General features: G+C 44.0%; 1 protein-coding gene across 3 annotated transcripts in view; it reads left to right on the forward strand.

The window, feature by feature from the left end:
• LOC137431521 (villin-1) overlaps positions 1-26,982 on the forward strand; it is a 148,650-nt gene that overhangs the window by 45,798 nt on the left and 75,870 nt on the right. For all 3 annotated transcript variants that reach the window (XM_078768891.1, XM_068122908.2, XM_068122910.2), the window contains 4 exons: positions 4,786-4,865; positions 9,391-9,465; positions 23,627-23,823; positions 24,616-24,724. In XM_078768891.1, the coding sequence (XP_078625017.1) occupies positions 4,797-4,865; positions 9,391-9,465; positions 23,627-23,823; positions 24,616-24,724 (450 nt within the window). In that variant the 5' untranslated portion in view covers positions 4,786-4,796. The remainder of the gene's footprint in view (positions 1-4,785; positions 4,866-9,390; positions 9,466-23,626; positions 23,824-24,615; positions 24,725-26,982) is intronic.

Genomic DNA, 26,982 nt, shown 5'->3' on the forward strand with positions numbered 1-26,982 from the left:
GCAGCGATCGGTGCAGTCGTTTGTGCGGCACCCAGGAAAATGACGTTATGCGGGACTCCAAACCTGAAAATACTGGAGGCAAAGCTGAAATTGGAAAAACAATATACCCTATTTTACTCCAGGAGATCCCAGGATTACCCACCCAAAATATTGTTGCGGAGATCGAGCCCGTCGGCGTACTAAGGGGGAGTTGAGCCCTTTTCCCCCTCGCGCTTCGAGTCCACGAGGCCACTACCCACTTTACTCATGGGGGGCGGATTGTGGAGCAATTCCAGCCGCCAAACCCGCAGCGAGCGCGTGGAAGGGTTTCCGGTCAATAACCCGCGTATCTTCGATACACACGCCCCCATGAGGACGGGGGCTGAATCTCACACGAGTCACGCTGGTCTGATACGCCCGAGCAGTTTGCGTGTCACGTGACTCGTGCCGTTAGTTACTATGAACCCGATCGAGCGGTTTTATCTCGTGCAATGCGAGGCCAATGGTGAAAAGACGTAAACGGCCAAGTTGGAAGCGAAACACAGGTTTATTCACAAATGTACAAAAGTGGGGGAGAAGAGACACAGGAGAGAACTTAACCGTTCTTAACTTACGTTCCCCAGACAAGGGCCTTCTGACTCACGAGGAAAGGGAGGAAGAAGAGGACGCGCTCAAAGCGCGGCCGCTCAGTGCAGTTCGCCCCGGACGGCCCGTTGGGCTTGTCCCTCGAGGATGTTCGCGGCAAGGATGTCGGCCTCCAGTCATGCACGTATGGGAATCCGCCCAGCGTGTCCCGAAGTCAGCGAGGCGAAGCGCACATACAGGGCGTCCAGACAGGGAGATCATTAGAGCACAGGGCCACGAGAGAGATCATCCTGCGAGAGCGTTTCCCAAGAGAGCGATGGCAAACGAGAGAGAAAGCCAGGGAGAACAGGGCAGCAGAGAGCGTTTCTCGTTCAGAGTCCTGGGCTAGAGAGAGCGCTGAGAGCTTCTTGCTCAGAGACCTTGACTAGAGAGAGCGCACTGAGAGCTTCTTGCTCAGAGACCTTGGCGAGAGAGAGAGAGCGCTGAGAGCTTCTTGCTCAGAGACCTTGGCTGGAGAGAGCGCTGAGAGCTTATACCTAAACTTGCTCGGGGGTCCGGGGCGGGGCTTATATCCCACCGGAGTCCCACCAGAATGTTCCAAGGGCCTCCACTGGCCGCCGTTGCTGGCCACTCCCCTTTAGCTCCCATTGGCCGCCGTTGTTGGCCACTCCCCTTTAGCTCCCATTGGCTGTTGCTGCTTACCAGCCACTCCCTCCGGCTCCTCCCTTGGGCCTCCTCGACTTGTCCTAGGCCCAGCACATGGCATTCCAGGCCCAATGAGGCCTACCCTTACTTACCTGTCTCAACGCATACAAACACTGGGAAGGAGACTATACTTCACATTTAATAAGAAATAACTGGCTAAAGCGAGGCTACATGTTGTGGTGCAACGAACTAAAAGGGGGGTTGCCTTTATTTCAAAAACCATAACACGACCCCCCTCTCTGACCAGACTCGTCCCGAGTCGACCCCAGTTGGAACGACCGGTAGAGTCTGGCACTCAATTTTACTTTTACTTTTAATGTGACACAGGTGGGATTCCCCTAACATTTACTCTAATCCATGTGTGCGACATTCTTTGCACTAGATATGTCCCTCCTAATGCGTTGAGCAGCTATCCTATCAGACTCACACCCACAACTATCTGTGTATTTTTGGAATTTTCTGACTAAACACATAGCTGGTGGGCACATTCTTATATGTACAAGCACAGAACTTAACCTTTATTTACAATACTACGACCCAGGACCTGCACTTTGAGGAAAAGAATTGGAGGAAAGAAATCGAAGCACTTGCTGATTGCATCTTCTTGTCTTGTGTGTGCGGCTAACAAAACCGGCTGGCCCTGACCGGCATATAGGCCATGTGAAACATCAGGGCCATCTTAGTCTTCACATCTTCATACTTGGCACACAATAGCACACACTTTTGTTTTTATTTGCCAGCAGGGCCACTTGTCACGTGGTCCAACTGCGTGGCGTCAGTGCCACTCAACAGGTGGTCCGAAGGTGCAAGATGAGTTGCAGCAAGATGCTGCACAGCAGAGGTGCGAGGCCACAAGGCTTGTGGTCCATAGGTGCAGAAAAATGGGCTGGATGGGGCGTGGCGAAGAGCTCAGCTCTAGAGGGAGGGCCGTTAAGGTGGGCAAAACCCCGCAGCTCCACCAGGCGAGGTTTTGGGTTTCTCTCCTCCCTCGCTTGTTGTACCCGCCTTAATAGGATCTGCCCCCATCCTCCGCCATGCTGCATTTAACCCGTCCCCTCTTGGCTGCTATTGGTCTGGGATCAACAACTCCTCCACCTCATTCGTGATCGACACTCCTCCACCTCGGTTGGGATCAAACTACTGCAATTCCCTACTCAAACTTGTGCCTGATGGCCTAACAGGTCACATGAAAGGGCCATCAATAACAGATGTGCAAATGAAAGGAAATTTAAAAAGGTGTTTTAATGGATGGTGGTTTTCGACACAAACAGTGGAGATGGTAGACGATATCTTTCTATACGTAAAATGATGTATACTGTATCTAATACCACAATTAAATTACTTCATGCTTGTGCTAATACATTTAATACTGGTAATAACTAACATATGTTGTGACCTCATGCTGAGACAAAAGCTTCAAACAAGCAATTTGGCTATGAGTCACTCACTCCCAAGGACATTATTAATTCCCAATCATAAGGAAGTCCTGAAGGACTTCCACACCTCCATCGTGTCTGTGTTGGTAACCCTCTCTTAAAAGTAGCATGGTCAGCTCTTTAAAAATATTTGAAAATATTACTGTCAAACCTACTTCAAACCTCCATAACTGAGAAATGGCAACAACAATTTTTTTTTTTTGAAATTCCAACTTCTTTCCTGGAAGTCCTTGCAGTGTTCATATGTTTTATACCTCTCCCACCTCCCCCCAAGCCCTCCCCCTCCCACATTTCTCCTGATGTCCCTGCTCTCAAATGTTGTGTTTTTGTCCTTCCCCCTCTCTCCCCATCTTGTCTACCGCTCCCCTAAATAGTCCCCTACCGGTGTACACCGGAGGGGACTATAGGTTTGCACGCCGTCCCTCAGTCCGTCAGTCTGTCACGCAAAGAACAGTTTTCCGGACTTTTTTTCTAAACGCTTAATGCTCATGATTTCAAACTTGGCACATGGTTTCCTCATGATAAGTTACAGGTCAAGTTCGAACTTCACGACGTTTCGATCATTTTTGACAAAGTTATGGCACTTTGAACTTTGGGAATTCTGTTAATTCTGATGATCCTTAACTCAGTGCCATTTTAAGTTTTAATTTCCTTTAAAAAAGATTTTCTCTGCAATAATTGGACCGATTGAGATCAAATTTTCACCATAGGGGGGACTCGGTCTGTAGAATATTTTAATAGTAATTATGACGTCACAGGTCACGTGGTTCGGCCGCCATATTGTTTTTCATGAAAACACGAAAACCCCTTTTTCTCTGCAACGGCTGAACAGATCGAGGCCAAACTTTGCAGGCAGAATCGCATACCCATGATGAACAAAAAGGTCAGCGAGCATGACGTCATGCGTCACATGGTTTCAGAGTTATGACATTTTAAAGCATGAACCTTTAAAACCGAGCCCCTCCCTCATTTTTGATCCAATCGAGGGGAAACTTCACAGATCTGTTCAGCATGTCAATCTACTAAAATGTCATTTTGGAATTTGCGATAGGGCACGTGGTTTGGCAGATATCGTTAATGAAACGAAAATATTTTAAAAATGGATATCTCTTGTTTATTCTGGAGTTCTCCTCAAGCCGCACCACGCGCCCTCAGCCTCGTCTCGCGAACGTCAACAGCGCGACACATCGCGCGCTTTCCGGAGGGGCGGAGCCAAGCCGAGCAACAAATATATATACATCGATCATTGATCGTGAACCGGAAATATAATAAATTACTGATATTTAGCGACTCGAAAGGTTCTTTATCAACAACTTATTTTCTCGTGCTTCTGCTGACCTGCCTGCAAGGTGTATAAATCGATGTCCTGAGTGTGAATCACAGGTGAGCCCATCCTGAGGTAATTAGCGATTGGGAACGATTCAGAACCTGTGGGTGAATAACCCTTGGTAATTTCCCCAACAGTTTTCCGGACGACAGACTGCCGGTAGGGGACATGTATTGCAGCGCAATACTCAGAATGCTTGTTTTTTGTGTTTTATGTGTCGGTTTGACTTTTTGTGTGATTAATGTTAGCTCCTTCACGAGCCTCGATCTTGTATACAAAAAAAAGAAAAAAAAGGAAAAAAAGAAACGATTATTATGTGATCAATGATTAAGCATATCCCGACCCATGATGGTGTGGCTGTTGTCCTCGCCAAATTTCAAATTCCTCCCGCCTTCATTTGAACATCAGGCCTAGTCAGCCGGTTTGTGAAAGACTGCTACCAAACATGTTCCTGTTTGATTCCACAAGAGGGTGTGTTAATAATTAAGGCCAGTAAACTGTAGTGGTGGTGGTCGTGATGGTGGTGGTGGTGGTGATGGAGGAGGATCCTGATTTAGCATGGATTTATTCTTCAGTGTCCTCTGAAACATGATTAAAAAGCAAGTACTTCTAAGAAACTTGTGCAACTATGGCGTATTAAATTTCTCCCATGTATTATCTGTATATCTGTTATTATCTGTTATTGTTTTATGTATTATCTGTGCCAAGTACCTGCAGTAAAGTGTACCAGCATGCACCATTTTTGTGCTGCAGAAACTCTCACGATGCCAGAACTGAATTTGGATGGCATACGGATGGGCCATGAGGCCGGCCTACACATTTGGAGGATTGAGGTAGGAAATGCACTTCGGCCCCACTTAACACAGAGGTTGTGTTCCTGGAAAGCGCCACTTAAAGCGAATCCATTTTTGGATTTGGAAAGCGAAGCTGAAAAGCCTCTGACATTCATTTTGTAGTTAACATTTGCTGGGGGTGATGTTTCAACAGGAAGTTTCATCAGCTCAGTGTGGTTCCAGGTGCAATAAATCTTGATTTGAGAAATCATCTCCATGTGATGCAAGCAATCCCTCCACGACCCACGACTCAAAATTGTGTGTCGCAACGTCTCGACTGAAAAAAAGAACGTTGTGACTTATAGCAAATTTTTGTTCCCTACTTGATCAAGGGCATTAAAGAGACCTAAAGGCCAGGGCCCAAGCAGACCCTATCAACGATAATGCCATAACTTCCAGTTGACCCAAAATAATGTCCATTCTATAAAGGGGAACCCAAACGCATTTTTTGTTTTTTTTACCTGAAAAACAATGAAAATCATTAATCACGGTCTAATTTGAAGGGAAAACAATTTGAGTTTTTGGTTGCAAATCAAAAAGTGCCAAAAAGCTCTAAAAAGTGTCGATTTTTGATTTCGCCAGTGACGTCACACTATGAACTCACCTTGATCCAAATGGAGGTTTACATAGAGAAACAGTGTATGTCGAACTCGGATTTTGATACTGATTCCATCGTGATTAGCAACTCTGAAGGTTCTCAGTATGTTGAAACTGATCAGTGAGATTTTGAATAAACTATTGGAAGCAAAATTTGTGATGGAAACGCTTTCGAGGTAATTGTGGAGCATTATCGTTTTAAGCCTTGTGCGAGCGATTCAGAGGAACATGGCGACAATGGAGGTGTTAATGAAGATGCAAATGCCGGTCGCATGTTCACTGCAGATTGGTAGGGTTTGCTTGACCATTCGACTGACGGTTTATCAAGGATTTAGTAGTACTGGTAGTTGATAAATCGGTTATACTACTTCAGAAGAAATACAGTACATGGCACGAACACTCCCTCCCACCCCCGCCCCTCCCCCCCTCCAGCTAGGTTACTCCTTCCCTCCCACCTCCCCCCTAACTCCCAGCTTGGTTGCTCCTTCCTTCCCACCTCCCCCCTAACTCCCAGGTTGGTTACTCCTTCCCTCCCACCTCCCCCCTAACTCCCAGCTAGGTTACTCCTTCCCTCCCACCTCCCCCCTAACTCCCAGCTTGGTTGCTCCTTCCCTCCCACCTCCCCCCTAACTCCCAGGTTGGTTACTCCTTCCCTCCCACCTCCCCCCTAACTCCCAGCTTGGTTGCTCCTTCCCTCCCACCTCCCCCCTAACTCCCAGCTTGGTTGCTCCTTCCCTCCCACCTCCCCCCTAACTCCCAGCTAGGTTACTCCTTCCCTCCCACCTCCCCACCTAACTCCCAGCTTGGTTGCTCCTTCCCTCCCACCTCCCCACCTAACTCCCAGCTTGGTTGCTCCTTCCCTCCCACCTCCCCCCTAACTCCCAGCTTGGTTGCTCCTTCCTTCCCACCTCCCCCCTAACTCCCAGCTTGGTTACTCCTTCCTTCCCACCTCCCCCCTAACTCCCAGCTTGGTTGCTCCTTCCCTCCCACCTCCCCCCTAACTCCCAGCTTGGTTGCTCCTTCCCTCCCACCTCCCCCCTAACTCCCAGCTTGGTTACTCCTTCCCTCCCACCTCCCCCCTAACTCCCAGCTTGGTTGCTCCTTCCCTCCCACCTCCCCCCTAACTCCCAGCTTGGTTGCTCCTTCCCTCCCACCTCCCCCCTAACTCCCAGCTAGGTTACTCCTTCCCTCCCACCTCCCCACCTAACTCCCAGCTTGGTTGCTCCTTCCCTCCCACCTCCCCCCTAACTCCCAGCTTGGTTACTCCTTCCCTCCCACCTCCCCCCTAACTCCCAGCTAGGTTACTCCTTCCCTCCCACTTCCCCACCTAACTCCCAGCTTGGTTGCTCCTTCCCTCCCACCTCCCCCCTAACTCCCAGCTAGGTTACTCCTTCCCTCCCACCTCCCCACCTAACTCCCAGCTTGGTTGCTCCTTCCCTCCCACCTCCCCTCTAACTCCCAGCTTGGTTGCTCCTTCCCTCCCACCTCCCCCCTAACTCCCAGCTTGGTTACTCCTTCCTTCCCACCTCCCCACCTAACTCCCAGCTTGGTTACTCCTTCCCTCCCACCTCCCCCCTAACTCCCAGCTAGGTTACTCCTTCCCTCCCACCTCCCCCTAACTCCCAGCTTGGTTGCTCCTTCCCTCCCACCTCCCCCCTAACTCCCAGCTTGGTTGCTCCTTCCCTCCCACCTCCCCCCTAACTCCCAGCTTGGTTACTCCTTCCCTTCCACCTCCCCCCTAACTCCCAGCTTGGTTGCTCCTTCCCTCCCACCTCCCCCCTAACTCCCAGCTTGGTTGCTCCTTCCCTCCCACCTCCCCCCTAACTCCCAGCTTGGTTACTCCTTCCCTCCCACCTCCCCCCTAACTCCCAGCTTGGTTACTCCTTCCCTCCCACCTCCCCCCTAACTCCCAGTTTGGTTGCTCCTTCCTTCCCACCTCCCCCCTAACTCCCAGCTTGGTTACTCCTTCCCTCCCACCTCCCCCCTAACTCCCAGCTTGGTTGCTCCTTCCCTCCCACCTCCCCCCTAACTCCCAGCTTGGTTACTCCTTCCTTCCCACCTCCCCCCTAACTCCCAGCTTGGTTACTCCTTCCTTCCCACCTCCCCCCTAACTCCCAGCTTGGTTACTCCTTCCCTCCCACCTCCCCCCTAACTCCCAGCTTGGTTACTCCTTCCTTCCCACCTCCCCCCTAACTCCCAGTTTGGTTACTCCTTCCCTCCCACCTCCCCCCTAACTCCCAGCTTGGTTGCTCCTTCCCTCCCACCTCCCCCCTAACTCCCAGCTTGGTTACTCCTTCCCTCCCACCTCCCCCCTAACTCCCAGCTTGGTTGCTCCTTCCCTCCCACCTCCCCCCTAACTCCCAGCTTGGTTACTCCTTCCTTCCCACCTCCCCCTAACTCCCAGCTTGGTTACTCCTTCCCTCCCACCACCCCCCTAACTCCCAGTTTGGTTACTCCTTCCCTCCCACCTCCCCCCTAACTCCTAGCTTGGTTACTCCTTCCTTCCCACCTCCCCCCTAACTCCCAGCTTGGTTACTCCTTCCTTCCCACCTCCCCCCTAACTCCCAGCTTGGTTACTCCTTCCCTCCCACCTCCCCCATAACTCCCAGCTTGGTTGCTCCTTCCCTCCCACCTCCCCCCTAACTCCCAGCTTGGTTACTCCTTCCCTCCCACCTCCCCCCTAACTCCCAGCTTGGTTGTTCCTTCCCTCCCACCTCCCCACCTAACTCCCAGCTTGGTTGCTCCTTCCATCCCACCTCCCCACCTAACTCCCAGCTTGGTTGCTCCTTCCCTCCCACCTCCCCCCTAACTCCCAGCTTGGTTGTTCCTTCCCTCCCACCTCCCCCCTAACTCCCAGCTTGGTTACTCCTTCCTTCCCACCTCCCCGCTAACTCCCAGCTTGGTTGCTCCTTCCCTCCCACCTCCCCCCTAACTCCCAGCTTGGTTACTCCTTCCTTCCCACCTCCCCACCTAACTCCCAGCTTGGTTGTTCCTTCCCTCCCACCTCCCCCCTAACTCCCAGCTTGGTTGCTCCTTCCCTCCCACCTCCCCCCTAACTCCCAGCTAGGTTACTCCTTCCCTCCCACCTCCCCACCTAACTCCCAGCTTGGTTGCTCCTTCCCTCCCACCTCCCCACCTAACTCCCAGCTTGGTTGCTCCTTCCCTCCCACCTCCCCCCTAACTCCCAGCTTGGTTGCTCCTTCCTTCCCACCTCCCCCCTAACTCCCAGCTAGGTTACTCCTTCCCTCCCACCTCCACGCCCCTCCCAGCTTGGCTGCTTCGCACCATCTCCAGGGATTACCCATATATTATATACATATATAATCACACACACCTTGTGATGCACTGTGTATATGTACAGTACCTCACTGAGGAGGAGGTTAAACTTCCCAAAAATGAATTTCAGGTTGACAGCGCAGCTTGATGATAGTGGCCTCTGTGGGAAAACGTTCTACATCACGTAATAGTTGTTTAATTTGAGTGGTGACGTTGTAAACATACTTGTCATCTGGGGACAGACACTTCAACCAATAGGACATGATTAATTAATACAACATAAAGGACTATTGCAGTCTCCAAATCAAATTATTTGAGTAAGAAATATTTAAATTTGAGAAATATTGTTGAGAGAAAATAGCTCCGTTTGATTAATCAGTTGCAAGCTCATATTATTTGTGCAGTGGATATTTAAAAATCTGTATTTTAATCAGGTGTTCTACTCTCACCAGAATGACCCTTGTGTCACAAACAGTGTATCCGATGCCGAATGTCCTTGTCCTTCATGACATCTTTGTATGATCTCCCTCTTGATCCATATTCGTTGTGACATAGGATTTTGTTACGGATGTCATGTAAAACCTTTTTGAAGGATCCAGCCACATTTTCATTTTGATGTCTCGTTTGTGAATCTTTCCCTGTTCTTGAACAGAAATTCAAGATGGTTCAAGTACCACTGAAGTCCCATGGCACGTTTTTTGAAGGTGACTGCTATGTTGTGCTTTCGGTGAGTATTCAACACTCTATTGGGTTTGAAAATCACAGGATGTGAATTGACTGCATGAGATCCCAAATATTGCCACGGCACCATATTTATACAAAATAAACAGCAAAAAGACTCCGAAGTTGTCACCACACCAACAACAAATGGTGTGTGAAATGGTTATGCTTTTGCAACAAATGGTGTGTGAAATGGTTATGCTTTTGCAACAAATGGTGTGTGAAATGGTTATGCTTTTGCAACAAATGGTGTGTGAAATGGTTATGCTTTTGCAACAAATGGTGTGTGAAATGGTTATGCTTTTGCAACAAATGGTGTGTGAAATGGTTATGCTTTTGCAACAAATGGTGTGTGAAATGGTTATGCTTTTGCAACAAATGGTGTGTGAAATGGTTATGCTTTTGCAACAAATGGTGTGTGAAATGGTTATGCTTTTGCAACAAATGGTGTGTGAAATGGTTATGCTTTTGCAACAAATGGTTATGTTCAAATGGTTATGCTTTTGCAACAAATGGTGTGTGAAATGGTTATGCTTTTGCAACAAATGGTGTGTGAAATGGTTATGCTTTTGCAACAAATGGTGTGTGAAATGGTTATGCTTTTGCAACAAATGGTTATGTTCAAATGGTTATGTTCAAATGGTTATGCTTTTGCAACAAATGGTTATGTTCAAATGGTTATGTTACAATGGTTATGCTTTTGCAACAAATGGTTATGTTCAAATGGTTATGTTACAATGGTTATGTCATGTTATACAAATGGTTATGTTCAAATGGTTATGCTTTTGCAACAAATGTTTATGTTCAAATGGTTATGTTCAAATGGTTATGTTCAAATGGTTATGCTTTTGCAACAAATGGTTATGTACAAATGGTTATGTTCAAATGGTTATGCTTTTGCAACAAATGGTTATGTTCAAATGGTTATGTTACAATGGTTATGTTATGTTATACAAATGGTTATGTTACAATGCAACAACAAATGGTTATGTTACAATGGTTATGTTATGTTATACAAATGGTTATGTTACAATGGTTATGTTCAAATGGTTATGCTTTTGCAACAAATGGTTATGTTCAAATGGTTATGTTCAAATGGTTATGCTTTTGCAACAAATGGTTATGTTCAAATGGTTATGTTCAAATGGTTATGCTTTTGCAACAAATGGTTATGTTCAAATGGTTATGTTCAAATGGTTATGTTCAAATGGTTATGCTTTTGCAACAAATGGTTATGTACAAATGGTTATGTTCAAATGGTTATGCTTTTGCAACAAATGGTTATGTTCAAATGGTTATGTTACAATGGTTATGTTATACAAATGGTTATGTTACAATGCAACAACAAATGGTTATGTTACAATGGTTATGTTATGTTATACAAATGGTTATGTTACAATGGTTATGTTATGTTATACAAATGGTTATGTTACAATGCAACAACAAATGGTTATGCTTTTTGAAATGCAAGCTCATTCACATTTTGAATAAATTTAATTTGAATGTAATTTAAAAATGTATTTTGAGCTGCAATAATTTTTTACTTCACTTGTAAAAGTGATCTTGTAAGAGTGAGAAAAAGTGATAAGCCAAAAAGTCATGGGCAAATGTTTTGACACCACATGAACAAGCACATAAAGACTGTTAGGTGACTAGTTGTGGTAAGGGGCCTGAAAAAACAGCTTCTTGAACTATTGGCGACACAAAGTAATACACACTATCTATATTATATAATGGAGGGAAAGTATGTCCTATTCATGTTTCATCTACACCTTTGAGAGGATTTGACCGAGGAAGCTGAAACTTTCAGGTATTGCTCAGGACACCCTGAAGGTGTGTTTCCTTTGATTCCATCAAGTTTTGGAAAAAAAAATGTTTTCATCCATCTTGACATTTTCTTCATTTGCGGATAGGGAGAGGGGGTGAAATGGGGTTTATCTGAGCTATACAGTCGTGGCCAAAAATATTGGCACCCTTGCACTTTTTTCAAATAGCTCACAATTTTCTCAGAAAATAAGTTGAAATTGACAAAAGAATTTGGTCTCCACAATTCTTATTTCACTGTTAATATAACAGAACCTTTGTTTTTGATTCAGAACTTAATATATCCTTTTAAATCAGAAAATAAAAAGAAATGGCATTGACAAAATCATTGACACCCGAGACTTGATATTTGGTAGCACAGACTTTGGACAAAATAACTGCAGTCATGCACTTCCTATAGCCATGAATGAACTTCCTACACCTCTCTACTGGCGGTTTGGCCCACTCTTCTTGTGTTCTTGTGTAAACTGCTCCAGTTCTCCCAAATGTGAAGGGTGCCTTCTCCCAACTGATGTTTTCAGATCTCTCCACAGGTGTTCAATGGGATTTATATCTGGACTCATTGCTGGCCAGTTCAGAAAAGTCCAGCGTTTTGTCTTGAACCATTCCTGGGTGCTTTTTGAAGTGTGTTTGGGGTCATTGTCCTGCTGCAAGACCCATGACCTTCGACGGAGACCTAGCTTTCTGACCCTGCGTTGAACATTGCGCTCCAATATGCCTTGGTAATCTCCTGGTTTCATGATGCCATGTACACATTCAAGGTACCCATTGCCAGAGGCAGTGCAGCAACCCCAAACCATCTCTGAACCTCCTCCATGTTTGACTGTAGGGAAGGTATTCTTTTCTTTGAAGGCTTCATTTTGTAATTTTGTTTTCTGTAAACATAGAGATGATGTGCTTTACCAAAAAGCTCTAATTTGGTCTCATCTGTCCACAGGATATTCTCCCAGAAGCATTTTGGCTTGTTCAGGTGTGTTTTGGCAAACTCCAGTCAGGCTTTCCTATCTTTCTCTCTCAGCAGTGGGGTCCGCCTGGGTCTCCTACAATAGAACCTCCTTTCATAGAGTTGGCTACGGATGGGGCGAGTTGAAACTGTCGTACCTTGTTTCTGAAGGTCAGCTTGTCTCTGTTTGGCAGTTGACCAGGTGCTTTCTCCACCATTCGAACAATCCTTCGCTGCAAACTTCGATGAAGTTTTCTCTTGCGGCCACGTCGACGGAGGTTGGCTACAGTGCCATGGCCTTAAACTTCCTGTTAACATTGCGTACAGTGGACACAGGAACATCAAGGTCTCTGGAGATGGACTTGTAGCCTTAAGATTTTCCATGCTTGTCTACAATCTTGTGTCTGACCTCCTCAAACAATTCTCTGGTTGTCTTTCTTTTCTCCATTCTCATTGCGGTACACACAGCGACACAAAACAGAAGAATGACTCTTTTTCTCCATTCAAACTGGTTGAATGAGTGATTTTTATATTGCAGGCACCTGCAACTCACAACAGGTGAGTTCAATTCCAAAGTAAAGGAGAATCACCTGCTTGAAATCTAATTATTTCTAACATCTTCTAAAAGGTGCCAATAATATTGTCCGGGCCATTTTATGATTTCTGTGTGGATTAGGCTAAGATTTAGTAATTTTTTCAGCTTTTTTCTGTTTTGTTCCACTGCAAACCAAAGAAATACAGATGTAGATACCAAAATATTTTTTAATTTCAACAATTTTCTGGAAGAAATGGTGCATTCTTTGAAAAAAGTGCTGCAAGGGTGCCAATATTTTTGGCCACGACTGTATACAACCACAATGTATTGTATATGCACATGAGCATCATGCATGTTTTTGCTTCATGGGTGTAACACGGATTATTTTTTATTTCCGGGAACAATCAAGGCAGTGGTCTGTTGTCTATACATTAGGAGATTATATCGGTACATGCCTTGTAGGTATCGTGCATTTATCACGATTGCTTGTGATTCACTGAGTTATTTTTCAAGAATCCCATTCAATATTTCCCTGCAAATAAAATTTTTATAATTTCTTGTACTTGCTCCATTATAGAGTATTGCAATGCACTATAGCCATCCATATTATAATAGTGAGCAGGTTGGACACGGAGTCAAATCTCCCACCCTGATCGGTAGGCTTTGGAACTGTATGCCGTCTGGCAGGAAAGGCCAAAAGTTATTTGTTTCGATTTCCGATGTAAAAGTAACTCCAATGAACATGTTCATCGGTTCAAAAGGATTGAGGCCAAGCTAGCCCCTCAACGAACCACCACATTTATATGTTTCTAACGAGGGTTTTACTTGCTCCACGCTCTACTGTTCCCAATTGTAGACTGCGCGCTAAGCCAACACTTTAATGGTGAAACACAGGCTTTATTAGAGAGGAGTAGAGGGAGGACAAACAAAAAATGGTTATCTTTTTAAGGAGAGAATTCTGTTTAAATATAACCCCCATGCTCACAAATAATTCCGTTGGCTTACACGATCCCTAAAGACCCCCACACTCACAAATATGGGGATTGATAGAGAAAGATGAGACTGAGGGAGACATGTCCATGCGCTATGTTTGCGCATGGTGGTTGTGGTTGCGGTGAGAATGATGAGCTTCATGCGGACGAGATGCACCGCGTCTCTTGGGCTGTGCTTCGGCTGCTGAATTTTTGCTGGGTCATGTCATACTGCGTCCTCTCCGTAACTGTTTCGGGGAAGCGAAGCTGGTCTGCCCCCTCTTGAGCAGGCCGCTCCAACACGTTTTTCTCACATGAGGACTGAAGCACAATAAGAAGCACCAGAAGAAGTGTGACCCATGCTGTGCACCACCTTTTATGTGCGTCACCTAGCACGCATGGCTTCAAGATCATTCTCGGCCCTTCTTGAGGGTGGGTGAGGTAACTTTCACTATGTCCATTTGCGCTCCCATCAGGCCGTTCTCCTGCATTAGTCAGTACTCGAGAGTGCAAGGAGGTTGAAAGCACATTTGGACAGCTTCCAGAGGAATGATTTTGAGAATTATGGTGCGGGAATGGTAGAGGCTTAGACAAATACCTAAAGGCGAGGGCACGTTGGATTCTGATAAAACACTCTTCGACACGTGTCCTATAATTTCATTCAGAAACCAAACATTTATGCTATACATTTATTAACGAAATATACATATATCTATACATGAATACTCGAAGGTGTCGAGGGGGTTTATCACTATGGAGCTAATGGCTTTTTTCGCGATTGCCCCAGCCCCTGCTGACCCCATGGTCGGATGTGGGATGTCGTCCCATGGTGCAAACCACTCTTCAATTTTGACAGCCTCCATCCCCCGCTGATCCTCCAGTCGAACACGGGATGTCTCTTCTCCTTGCTTCTATATAATATGCTAAGGCTTTTCTGTCATGGTATTTTTACTATGAGCTTCTGCTGGTTATATCTTACTCCAGTTAGCCCCTAGGGCTGTTCCAAACTACTGCTGATTTGAGGGGACCCCCTGGAAGCCACCCTCATAGGAAATCGAAACATCGAAGAATGATTGATCCTGTGGATCTTCGAGTAGAAGGGCTGTATCGGGTTTCAGAGCAATCTGTTGGTAAATAAGGGCGAGTAGGGATCCGATGTTTGAGGGATAACCCCCATGATCCGAATTCCAAAAATACGAAATCGAAAAATCCAAGACCGAGTGATCCTACAGACCATTGAGTTGAAGGGATGTGTCTGGTTTCAGAGCAATCGGTTTGTAAATAAGGGACGAGGGATCCAAAGGGATCCAACGTTTCATGGGATAAACCCCTTCCCCTCCAAACCCCCCCCCCCCCCCCCCCCAGGAGAGCCCTCTTGATCCAAAATCGAAGTATGGAAGTGCGAGAGATTGTGTTGACTGCCCTATTGCATTAATTTGTGAAGTTTCAGAACAATCATCCGGTGACAAGGGAGGTGTAGCAAAAATGGCAAAAACAGACATCCGGACATCACGACCCATTTTATAAGTTAATCTCTTATCTTCAAGAATCGAAATGAGATGACCTAAAAATGCAAAGTATTTCTTACGATCAGGGAAGTAGCCCAGAGTCCATAGGAAGAGGTTGGTTAATAGGTCAATTCAATTTTTATCCAACACCAACTTTTATCCAACCACACAACTTCTCAATGCCTCCAGTTATTATATTCAAACAAAATTCTCTTCTTCATAAAAAAAAACTGTTTTTTCTCGCTCATAGATCGTGTTTGTTGAGATCTTTTTCAGAAAGTGTTTAGAAGTGAGCGAATAAACCAATTATCATTCATCAATTAATGTTTTCTTTATCTCTTGTGTCCCAGCTGGCTGATAGATCAAATTTTGAGCAACTAGCTGATCTCTCTCTCTATTAAACGTTCTTTTAGACATGCATTTCACTGTTGGAATGTGTGAGTGTTCTGCAGGTTGATTGTCAGAGGAAATGACTTTGGTAAGCTCAAGCTGGGAAATATAATTAACTTTTGTGCTGCCATTGTTGCTTCTTCAGGCTTTCAAACTGCTTCTTTGGGTTAAGTACTTGAATCATCTCGCTCAACTGATGGGGTTTAGCTCATAGGTATCTCGATGAATTCCCAGCCAGTTTTTGTGCTCATGTCATGGTAACCAGGGTGCCACCAACAACAGCTCTCAATAAGATTTGATTCTGCTGGACCTGATGGCTATGACATCCTGACCTTGGATGTATAACCATGTTATACCCAAAATAGGGTCTTCTACACGTTTATCTAGCACTTCCCCATCCCAGAACTATAATTTATGTTTCTGAGTAAGTTTATCGAAATTCTCTCATGGAACACTGAATCACTGATCCTTGCACAATAACCGAATTCTCAGTTCTCTTTGCATCACACTATCTCTTTACAATTTACATCTACACTTTAAGGTCTCACTATCTGCCATGATCTTTCCTGGGAAAACCACATTTCCAAGCTGGCCTTCAAAGCCGGTCGCCGACTGGGCATCCGCCGTTGTGCGAAGTCCTTCCTTGGCACACCTGAGCTCCTCACCACATACACGGCTTTCTTCCGCAGCTTGATGGAATACTGCTCTCCCCCCTGGGTTGGTGCTCCTACCTCACACCTAGCTCAGCCTCACGCTGTTGAAACCAAAGCTTTCAGAGTCATTGAAATCTCCCGCGATGAAGCTGATTGTGAGGGCCTTTCATTCACTCACTGCAGGCAGGTTGGTGGACTTTCTGTCTTCTACCGACTCTTATCCGGCCCAGCTCCCCCAGCTCTATCTGTGCTCTGTCCAACAAATTTTCCTACAGGTCGCACAAGATCTGCCAGCAACACTCTTCTGGTGAAACTGTCAAAATCAAGACTCTCTATTCACCTTCACTCTTTCATTCCTTTTTTCTCCCGCCTCTGGAACAATCTCCCTCACTCTCTTCAATCCAACTCCTCTCTCCAGGTCTTTAAAACAGCGGTTCACCGCCATCTCTTATCTTCCCCCATCCAAAACCTTGATCTTTCCTACCCCCGTTTATTCACCCCAGATCCACTTTTTTGAAATACCGACTTCTTTCCTGGAAGTCCTAGCAGTGTCCATTTGTTTTTTCCCTCTTCCACCCCCCTGCCTTCCCATGCCTCCTCCCCCCCAAGCCCTCTCCCTACCACAGATCTCCCGATGTCCCTGTTCTCTGCTGTTGTACTTGTGTGCGTCCCTCTCTCTCCCCATCTTGTCCCCGCTCCCTTTATTGTATGTTTTGTGTGTCGTTTTTTTTTTTTTTGTGATTAATGTTAGCTTTTACACGAGCCTCGATCTTGTATGCAAAAACAATAAATCGGCATCAATATCCATTTCCTGTTTTCTTCAGAATGCAGATTCACAGGCATTGGTTACTTTATAGGAATACAAGTTTCAATATTCTCACCAGAGCACATAGTCAGCTTGTTCCCCAGCAATAAGAATTAAAAATTATTTTGGTAGGTTATTTGTAATTGGTGTTTGCTTCCATTTGTGTTCCAAACTTCCAGTGAAGGAAGTTTACTTTGAAATCATCGTCGTCTTCAGTGGAGTTTTAAATTCAAAGTCTCATCAAAATCATAAATTCATTTTTGTTAGAGGTGACAATTGTAATAGGCCATGGGGCATACCATTAAAATCCACTTTTTCGTGCAACAGGAATGGGGATTACTTGATTTATTCATGAAAATCAGCAAAATATTCGTTCCATTCGATATAATAATGTCCCCAATAAATATACCTGCACATTAAAATACAAATAAAGAAAGAATTTCGATAAAAAAATCAGGTTTAAAATTCGCGGACAAGGTTGTTCACGTGATAAATTCAGCGAATGAGTGCTCCAGATACGTCAGGTGCCGTAATTGGCCAATCACGCAGCTCATACTAAGCTCCGTTCGGTAGCTGACAAACCAAGATGGCGACGCCCATTGCTTCGGCAGTGACAGGAAAACCTGTTCAATTTTCGTCCAAATTTTGCGTGATGCATGTTGTCCATAAAACTAAAAGCAATTTCATTCAATTCAATGATAAAAACTGGGCCCGCTTTGTTGAATTTGCGAGTAAATGGTTGCTCTATGACTGTAAAGAACGCGATTTACTGGCCGACTGTGCGGTAAAGCTGGGGCTTGATTTTGCCGATACACAATCCTGCATTGAAGCCAAACCAGAAAATCCCAACATTGGCTACCATTATGATTGTTCACGTCGCTTTTGTGACATCAGTAAAGTGAACAGGCTGAAGGAGAAAAAGACCGAAACATCTACATCTCATGGTAAGTTAATATGATTATGTAGTAATTTTTTTAGTAAGCTTTAAGTTTAGCCAAAAGTTTCAATTGTTCTGCAAACATAGACATGATCATGATGATAGATTCTGATCGTGATGATAGAATTCACATTACATTGCCATATATCATGATCAAATAAATCATCATGCTTGATTCAAGCAAGTTAGTAACAAGTTCCGGAAGATTTGGAGTTGGCCTTAGAAGAGTAGTATCTTCAAATTCAATTGACAAATGTACAGCAGACTCAGCAAGTCATGCATGATGAAATGTACATTTTATGATTTTGTTTATCTATTTCAAGACTACAATTTATAATACAAATCGTACTATTGCAAGCATGCTCTTTTACTTTAGTAATAGTATCATGATATGTGGGGATATTGTGGTTTATGTCATCAGGCTCATGTCACACCTCATTACAGTTTTTAGGATCCACAAAGAATTAAGAAATAATTTTGTACATGTAGACTACACATTTTTACTAAATTGTACGGTAGGTACTTCTTACTGTCTTTTTACAAACCATTCATGGACACTCTTTGGAAATAGAGTTATGGGAAAGAAATGTAAACTTAACTGTTAGAACTAAGTAAAACAAATGGAAGTTTCATTTCATAGATAAGTCGTAAATAATGAAATGTCAAATGCATCAAAAATATGATATCAAGTACAATCATATAGAAACGAAGCTTAAACGTGTGGGTTAATATCATAAGAATAAATTAAGAATAAATTAATTTTAAACATGTCAACCACACAACATCAATGACAATCAGTGAAAAAATCACTGATCATACAGGATCGAACCTGGGAACCTCCGCTTTACTAGTAAGATGCTCTAACCTGAAGTTGAAGTTGAACTGAAATATACGATCAGATGGAGAAGAACGGATGATTTTAAATCAATACGCTTCTCAGATGAGAGGATGTTAGAGGAACGGGACTAGAACTGAAGACCTATTGATTTAAAATCATCCGTTCTTCTCCATCTGATCGTATAGCTCAGTTGGTTAGGGCGTCGCACTAGTAAAGCGCAGGTTCCCAGGTTCGAATCATGGATGATCAGTGATTTTTTCACTGATTGTCATCTATGTGTGGTTGACATGTTTAAAATTAATTTATTCTTAAGTACAATCATTTTTTAAATGAAAGTCCTGTGTTCATGATTTCGACCTTATACCTGTGAATATAGTTAATAGTACAAATTTCTCAAACTTGAAAGCTGTAAATTGAACAATGATGTAAATTATAATGTAATGGATATCATAAACAAATTTGATTGTCTCAATTATTTATGTCTGTCTGCCTTATCCTGGCATGTATACATTATGTATTGAACATGGAAACGAAGCAAAAGTAACAGTACTCTTAAACACTGTTAATCATGCAAGCACTTTCCATGACATGCGTAATGTATACATGTTGTACTGTTTTAAATAAATAAGTTGAAAATGAATCTTCTAAAAAGTAAAAGGAGTCAGCCGTCAACTGCCACTCATTGCCATTCTTCAAATCAAAGAAGATGAACTGATCATAGAAGGTAGAAGTGAGAAGTTAATTTAAAAAAAGTAAAATAAAAATGATTTATTTGCGGCACAACATGTGTTTCAGCTGCGGCGGACCATATTTTCAGATTGGATTCATTTTCAACTTATCGCTATGACTATCTAGATACAAAAATATCATGTTTATTGGTGTATTTTAGTGAAAAGGAGGTCTAGAAACAATATCACAATCAATTTTTTTCATTTTACTCCTCAAACTATCCAGAAATAAAAGAAAATGCAGTAACGTATAGTTGATGAATATATATTTACTTGCATTTTCATCAAGTGCGCGTTAAAAATTAATGAGCACCCCTGGTGTCTGGGGACATGGTGTTTCTTGTTCAGGAGCACATCCCCAACCCATCTATAGCAATTTTAAGTAATCCCCTGCGTTGTTGCACGAAATTGTCAAATTGAGCACATTTTAGCCCTATGCCCCATGGCCTATAACAATTGTATGAAGATGTCGATGTGAGAGGTAGTTGTATATTTGGAGTGTGGGTCGGTGAAATTGTGTATTTTATTTGTTGTGGGATTGAGACGGAAAAATGTCAAAAGACGTCGATGTGGCAATCCTGAAAAGGATTAAGGTGTTGTATCGAGGTGTCATTCCTTCCTTGTCATTTCTTCCTCCATGTTTTATTGTTTTTTGGGGATTCCATCCCTGCATATTTTTCATTTTTATAAAATGTTTTTTCTGACTTGTTTAACTCTTTTTCCCGATCTGGATGCAAATTGTCATCTCGTAAATTATTTTGAGGGGCGGCTGCATGAGGAACTCCCCGACACCCACCCCCTCAGCGAGTCTCTCATGCAAGTCTCTTCCCTTGTTCCCTTAGTGTCCCGTCCAATACTCCCGTCCCTTCTTTCTCCAATCACACACTCTGTTATGCTGTTGTCTTTCCTTTAAGTGTCATCTATTTATTTTGTATGCCAACAGGGCAGAATTTTTCTTTACCCACTCGCCTTTTTCTGCTCCTTTCCTTCTATTCTATCCACATAATTATAGATCCTACCGATCCTCCCCTTTTCTCCCAAACTCCGCTCAGGTCTTTTCCTTCTCCTACTGCATACATTCTCTTATTTTGCTCAATTTACTCCGTACCTATACATACACAATAAAGAGATACCTCCATCCCTATCCTCTACCCTTATGTTCCTTTACACAATGTTGCCATTGGCCCATTTCCAATTTCTTCCCTCCTTACCCCTCCCTACCTCGTGTAAGCATAATCAATGGATACCTTATAAAGGGATCACAAGGTAGCATCTATTTACATAAGGAGGAGTTACTGCACCATTTACTTGAACAATAGTACATATATGGTATATGAAAAGGTGCATTTAGAATGCTCTTTTCAATAACCGTGATGACCCCTTGTGAACCTCAATGAAAGCATCAACAGACTGTTCTGGGCCTTTTTTATTTCGTAAATTGCGCATTTTGTCGTACCTTACAATCCATGTGGCCTTGCCATCCACAACAAAGACTTTATGGCAGACAGTGAAATGTACTGGAAAGAGTGAGTTTCATGATAGTTTCTCACTCTGCACATGCATAAATGATGTTGAACAGGTTGTGGGGTATAGAGAACGAAAGTGTGACGTCATGTCATAGCAGTGTAACAATGGGCTCAATGGGCTCCAAAATGACAACGCTCAATGGGCTCCAAACAAACGAACTGGGGAGCACGCTCCCTTCGATCAAGCTCGCTTTGTGTGTCGAAGCATCACTAAATATGGCTGCTGTGCGGATTACCTCACTAGCAATTTACCTTTGTGACGAACCAAAGTCATTGCAAAGAGGAGAGAATCATTTAAATTGGATCATGTGGATCACTTTTCATATTTTCCAGGAGAACTTGGGGGAGATTTTCCAAGATGGTATGAAAGAAAAGTTGTGGTTAGGGTTCATTAATGTTTCACTCTCTGTACAAGCGGATGTGCATAACGTTGTCCCATCTACTCACTCTTATGTCTACTTTGAAAGGTTGTGTCGGGAAAAGAGGAGACTTCAGCATTCATTATACAGATTAATAATCTCACATCGACTTCTTTGATAATAAATTAGATTCAGTACTTTATTTATTATTTCATGGATACACGCTTAGAAAACGACATTTATCCTGATCAAAGCAATAATGACTCATCATGTTTACAGGTAAGTAGGTTGTTATTCTTAGCGATTTTGAATTACATGCACCAAAGAGAACTTCATGGAATTCAAGATACGTCATTTCATTTTATCGTTTATTTTACTAGCACACCCGTTCTCTACGGAGTGGCAGGAAGGGTCATTCCTCTCTGGGATATATAGATTACAGTACATCTATGGTCGGGCCTCAAGAACATCGGGTGTGTGTTCATTTACCAAGTTTATTGTAGAGCGCTTGCCAAGTGGTTTAACCATTCGAGCAAGCACTCCATTCAAAACTTTTGATAAGGAACGGCAGGCTTGACAAGCGCTAGCTAGATGCTTGGTAACTGAACATACCCCGGGTTTCCTCCCTTTCAGTTTAGTGTTAAACAGCAGTAGCAACTGTTTCAAAAGGTAATTATACGTGTTTGTGGTTATAATATTTTTATTTCTGGTCGGGGCTGTTGCTCCGTAATGTTCCGGGTGTCAAATTGTGCTTCAATTTGTGCAAACCACAGCTATGGGTCCTTAGGCTGGAATGGTGGCAGGTTGATTAAAAAAAAAAAAAAAGTGCTGCCATGGATGGAGCTGGTTGAGTGACCAGGAAAGGCACGGCTGGTTGGTTGATCCAGGCGACTGGTTGCGTGCTTGTAAGTCCTTGTCCATCCATTTGGATTATTTCTGTGTCATCAATTTAGCATGTCGTGAAAAGACGTCCGAAATGCATGGAATCCGAGTCGATTCATTTATTAACTAGAACGGCACTCAGTAGGGAGCATACATCCGCCAGGTGAACAGTTTACGTTTTGTATCCTAGAGTAGACCAGAAAATCGCAATACAGAATCACATTTAATCCAAATCATCCATCCATAATTTTTTGAGATATCCTGCTTTGTATCGTTTTTGGCCCCATCTCCCAATGGTGAAGAATCACTTAAAATCTCGTAGCTGGATCCGGATCTGGATCTTTAGCAAAATTGAATCGATTCGTCCTTGTCACACACCCAACCTGTCCACAAAGTTTCGTCCGAATCTGTCCACAACTTTTTGAGATATCCTGTTTTGTATCGTTTTTGGCCCTATCACTCGATGGTGAAGAATCACTTTAAAAATTCTAGTAGCCGGATCCGGATCCCGATTTTCACCTAAATCGAATCATTTCGTCCTCGTCACATAGGCTACATCTCTGCAAAATTTCGTCCGAATCCGTCCACAGCTTTTTGAGATATTTTGTTCACAAACAAACAAACAGACAGGGGTGAAAACATAACCTCCATGCACCTTTGGTGGCGGAGGTAAAAACAGCAACCGACCAACCCGCTCGTCTCTCCTCCAGCACCACCTGATACCGGAAATCTCTCGATCAATCGGCGCACAAACATATTTTATGTTGTAACATCGAAGGCGAAATGATGCCGAGACATGTTGACACGCGCAGTAAGATTGGCATAGTTCAGGTGGAAACGCAAAATCACAATTGTATTGAAATATTACCGACCAGGGAATGTTTAAACCTAAAATGAGAGGAATGAACATGAAAATTGCCGTTGTTCTGCAATGGTAAAACGTGCATATAAATATCAATGAAATAAAATACCAATAAATAAAAGATGACTTTTTGTGCTCTTGTCTCATATTCACCTTTTGATCCTAAATCCAATGTTTTTTGAGGATGTAGCAAAAGTAACAAATTTGACTTCACTGTTCCAATACTTATGGCAGGCACTGTATGATATGATTCATATGATATGAATGTCTGAACGATACTCTTAGTGGAGTTGGACCCTCTCAAAGTTTGGACTTTGGCATGGAACAGCAGCGTAGAACTACCTTGATTACAATTGCGTCATCTTTGTGATCTCCAATTTCTGCCGTGTGCTTCCTTCCTGCCCTAGAGCCGAAAGGTTGCCACCTCCTTGCGGCACGACCTTCACTACTGGCTGGGTCGTGAGTCGTCACAAGACGAGCAGGGCAGTGTGGCAATTTACAGCACACAGATGGATGACATACTAGGTGGCAGAGCCATTCAGCACCGTGAGGTGCAGAGCCATGAATCTGAACTGTTCCGTGGCTACTTCAAACATGGCATCATGTATGTTGAGCTGTCACAAAGCACAAACGTACCTCATGAAGGCTCAGCTTTAATATTTATTTAATATTTTATATTAAATCTCAGCTTTAATATAAAATGAAGGCTCAGATTTCATATTTAAATGGCTAATCTTGTGTTTTAATATTATATGTTCAGTTGAAGAGCTTGTACGTATGTCGCATGCAAGACAGACATGGCATGATGAGACATTACTATACACTACTTATAAACAATGTTTTGTGCTGTATTTGTTAACTCAACTGGACTACCGCCCAGTTGAGTTCATCACGTACTGAATGTCCGTCCGTCGTTTGTCGTCTGTCGTCCGTTAACTTTTCGACGTTAACACTCCAGCGTCCACAAATATCAACCGATGCTGATCATACTTGACATGCAGCATCCTTACCCCAAGGACCAGGTTGGTATTACATTTCAGCCCGATCCGTTGAAAAATGGCGGACTTGGGCGACCATTTTGTTTTTGGTCATGAAAACGACGTTAACACTCTAGCGTCCACAAGTATTCTGCAATATTGTTCCAAAGTGTAACATTGTATCGATTGTAAAACAAGGACAAGTATAAGGATACAAGGACCTTAAAATTATTACACAAGGTTGTTGGCTTTTCATTTAAGTCAAATCTAGTACAGACAACTGACTTACTTTAAAGTTGTCCAGTCAGTTCAGTTGAGTTCTGCTTCCCTGGAAGCTCTAGTTTTCGGTCAGTTTATATTGCTTGTTGCGTTGTCTCGTAACTTGCAGTATGTGACATGAATGGGTTATGTTCTTACAGTTACAAGAAGGGAGGCCTAGAATCTGGATTCAATCATGTGGAAACAAACAATTACAATGTACGTCGGCTTCTACATGTCAAGGGGAAGAAAAACATCACGGCAATGGAGGTATGCTTGGCGTTTCGTGTAAGGTGATGGAATATGCCCAACAACTGTATACACGAGTATATATGTACATCTCAATCATTTTGTTCGGTGTACTGAACATTTTCTTTTGAAATTGCCTGCTTCACCGTTACCCAGAGAAGCCTTTTTATGTGGACGTTCAGGATACTGAACATATAATTGGGACTGAGGAGGGGATGGTGTGCAATATTGCCGCTTTACTCTATCTATGAGCTTCTTGAACAGCTTCTTGAGCAAGGGTTATACTGGGTGGTGCCTGGGTATGTTTTGTATCCCACCGTCCAGGGTGCCAGCGATAGCTCTTCAACGCTTCGTGAAGGACACCGTGAGGTCTTTAACATCCATGAACTAATGTCGGCAGATGGGACACCAATTTAACATCCATCCGAGAGGCAGCACAAGCATTTATGAATCGCCCTGCCTGTGAAATACGGAGGATGACAGTTTATAGCTTGGTCGGTATTTGAACCCAGGGTAGATGGCTTGGAGGTGACGGAGCGTAACTCTCGGCCATACTGCCAGCCCTTGGGAACAATAGTTCTCAAACGATATCAAGAAATTATACCAACTGTTCCAAGACCTTTAACCTTTTTGAAGTCTAATATGAGTTGCCTGCTAATGTTCCCTGCTAATGTCTGCTGCTCTTCTTCTGCTCCAATCGGTTCTTCTGATCATGTGCTTGTCAAAGTGGACATCTCTCTGGCCATTCTCAGAGAGCCTCCTCAGCGTCGAAGAGTCTGGCATTTCACTCAGGCCGACTGGGACGGGCTTCAAGCAGCCATCAATCGTCTGGATTGGTCTCCCATCTCCACTGCCTCTGACATCAATTCTTCCTGGGAATTCTTCCAAAGCAAACTGATCTCTCTCATGCACAGATTTATCCCATCTCGTCTTCAGTTGTCTTACCCTTCCTCCCATCCATTGTACACTGAATCTTGTGGTGAGGCAGTTGCCCTGAAACAACTTGCCTTTGCCTCTTGGAAGGCAAATCCAACTGAAGGCAATCTCAGTTCCTTCCACCAAGCTCGGAACAAGTGTGTGTCTACCCTCAGGAGTGCCAGGAAGCACTATCTCTCCTCACTCAAGAACGAACTCTCAAACCTGTCTCCTTCCTCCAAATCCTGGTGGCGTCTGGTCAAATCCGTTTCTGGTGTTTGTTCCCCCTCCATCCCCTCCCTTACCTCAAATGGCCACACAGTTGACATCGCACGTGACAAAGCCGAATGCCTCAACTCTGTGTTTGCCTCAAAATCTTTAGTCCCAAACCCATCTCTCTCTGTTCCCACCTTTCCCAGTCGAACCCAACTGCTCCTGGACTCTGTATCCTTCTCTCCTGACAAGGTGGAGGAGTTTTTGTCTAACCTCGACTCTGATTCTGCAACTGGACCAGACGGCATCAGCCCACGGGTCCTAAAATCCTGCTCTGCCGCTCTATCTCACCCTCTCTCTGTTCTTTTCACCCTATCTTTTGCTCAAGGTCATCTGCCAGCATCCTGGAAATCAGCAAACATTACCGCTTTACACAAAAAAGGTGCAAAAACAGATCCTTTTAACTACAGACCAATCAGCCTGCTCCCAATTATCAGCAAAGTCATGGAATCCATCATTGGTTCGGATATGAAATCTTTCCTCTTCTCCAATGGCTTGATCTCTGATCATCAATTTGGATTCAGACCAGGTCACTCTACTCTGGACATGCTGCTTCTCCTGTCTCATCAATGGATGGAGGTCCTCAATGCCAAACAGGAAATCAGAGCTGTCTCCCTTGACATATCACGTGCCTTCGATACGGTCTGGCACCCAGCTCTGCTCACCAAACTCTACTCCTATGGTATCCATGGAAATCTCCATGCATGGCTTGCGGACTTCCTCTCTGGTCGTAGTCAACATGTGGCCCTGAATGGATTTCTCTCATCTCCCCTTCCTGTTCAGGCTGGAGTTCCCCAAGGCAGTGTGCTGGGACCTGTGCTTTTTCTGGTCTTTATCAATGATCTCTCCGACTCTCTGGAAAATCCTCTCTATCTCTTTGCTGATGACTCCACTCTCTGCCGCTCCATTCCTCTTCCCTCAGATCGGCAGTCTGCAGCCTCCTCACTCTCTGAAGACCTGGACAAAATCACAGACTGGTCAAACAAGTGGAACATGTCTTTCAATCCTGACAAATCTCACACTCCTACTATGTCTCTATGAAAAGATCGACTGGACAACCCTCCCATCTACTTTCTCAACAATGCTCTCCA

Source organism: Myxine glutinosa, unplaced genomic scaffold, assembly GCF_964187855.1.
Source record: "Myxine glutinosa unplaced genomic scaffold, kmMyxGlut1.1 SCAFFOLD_667, whole genome shotgun sequence".
NCBI classification, from domain to species: domain Eukaryota; kingdom Metazoa; phylum Chordata; class Myxini; order Myxiniformes; family Myxinidae; genus Myxine; species Myxine glutinosa.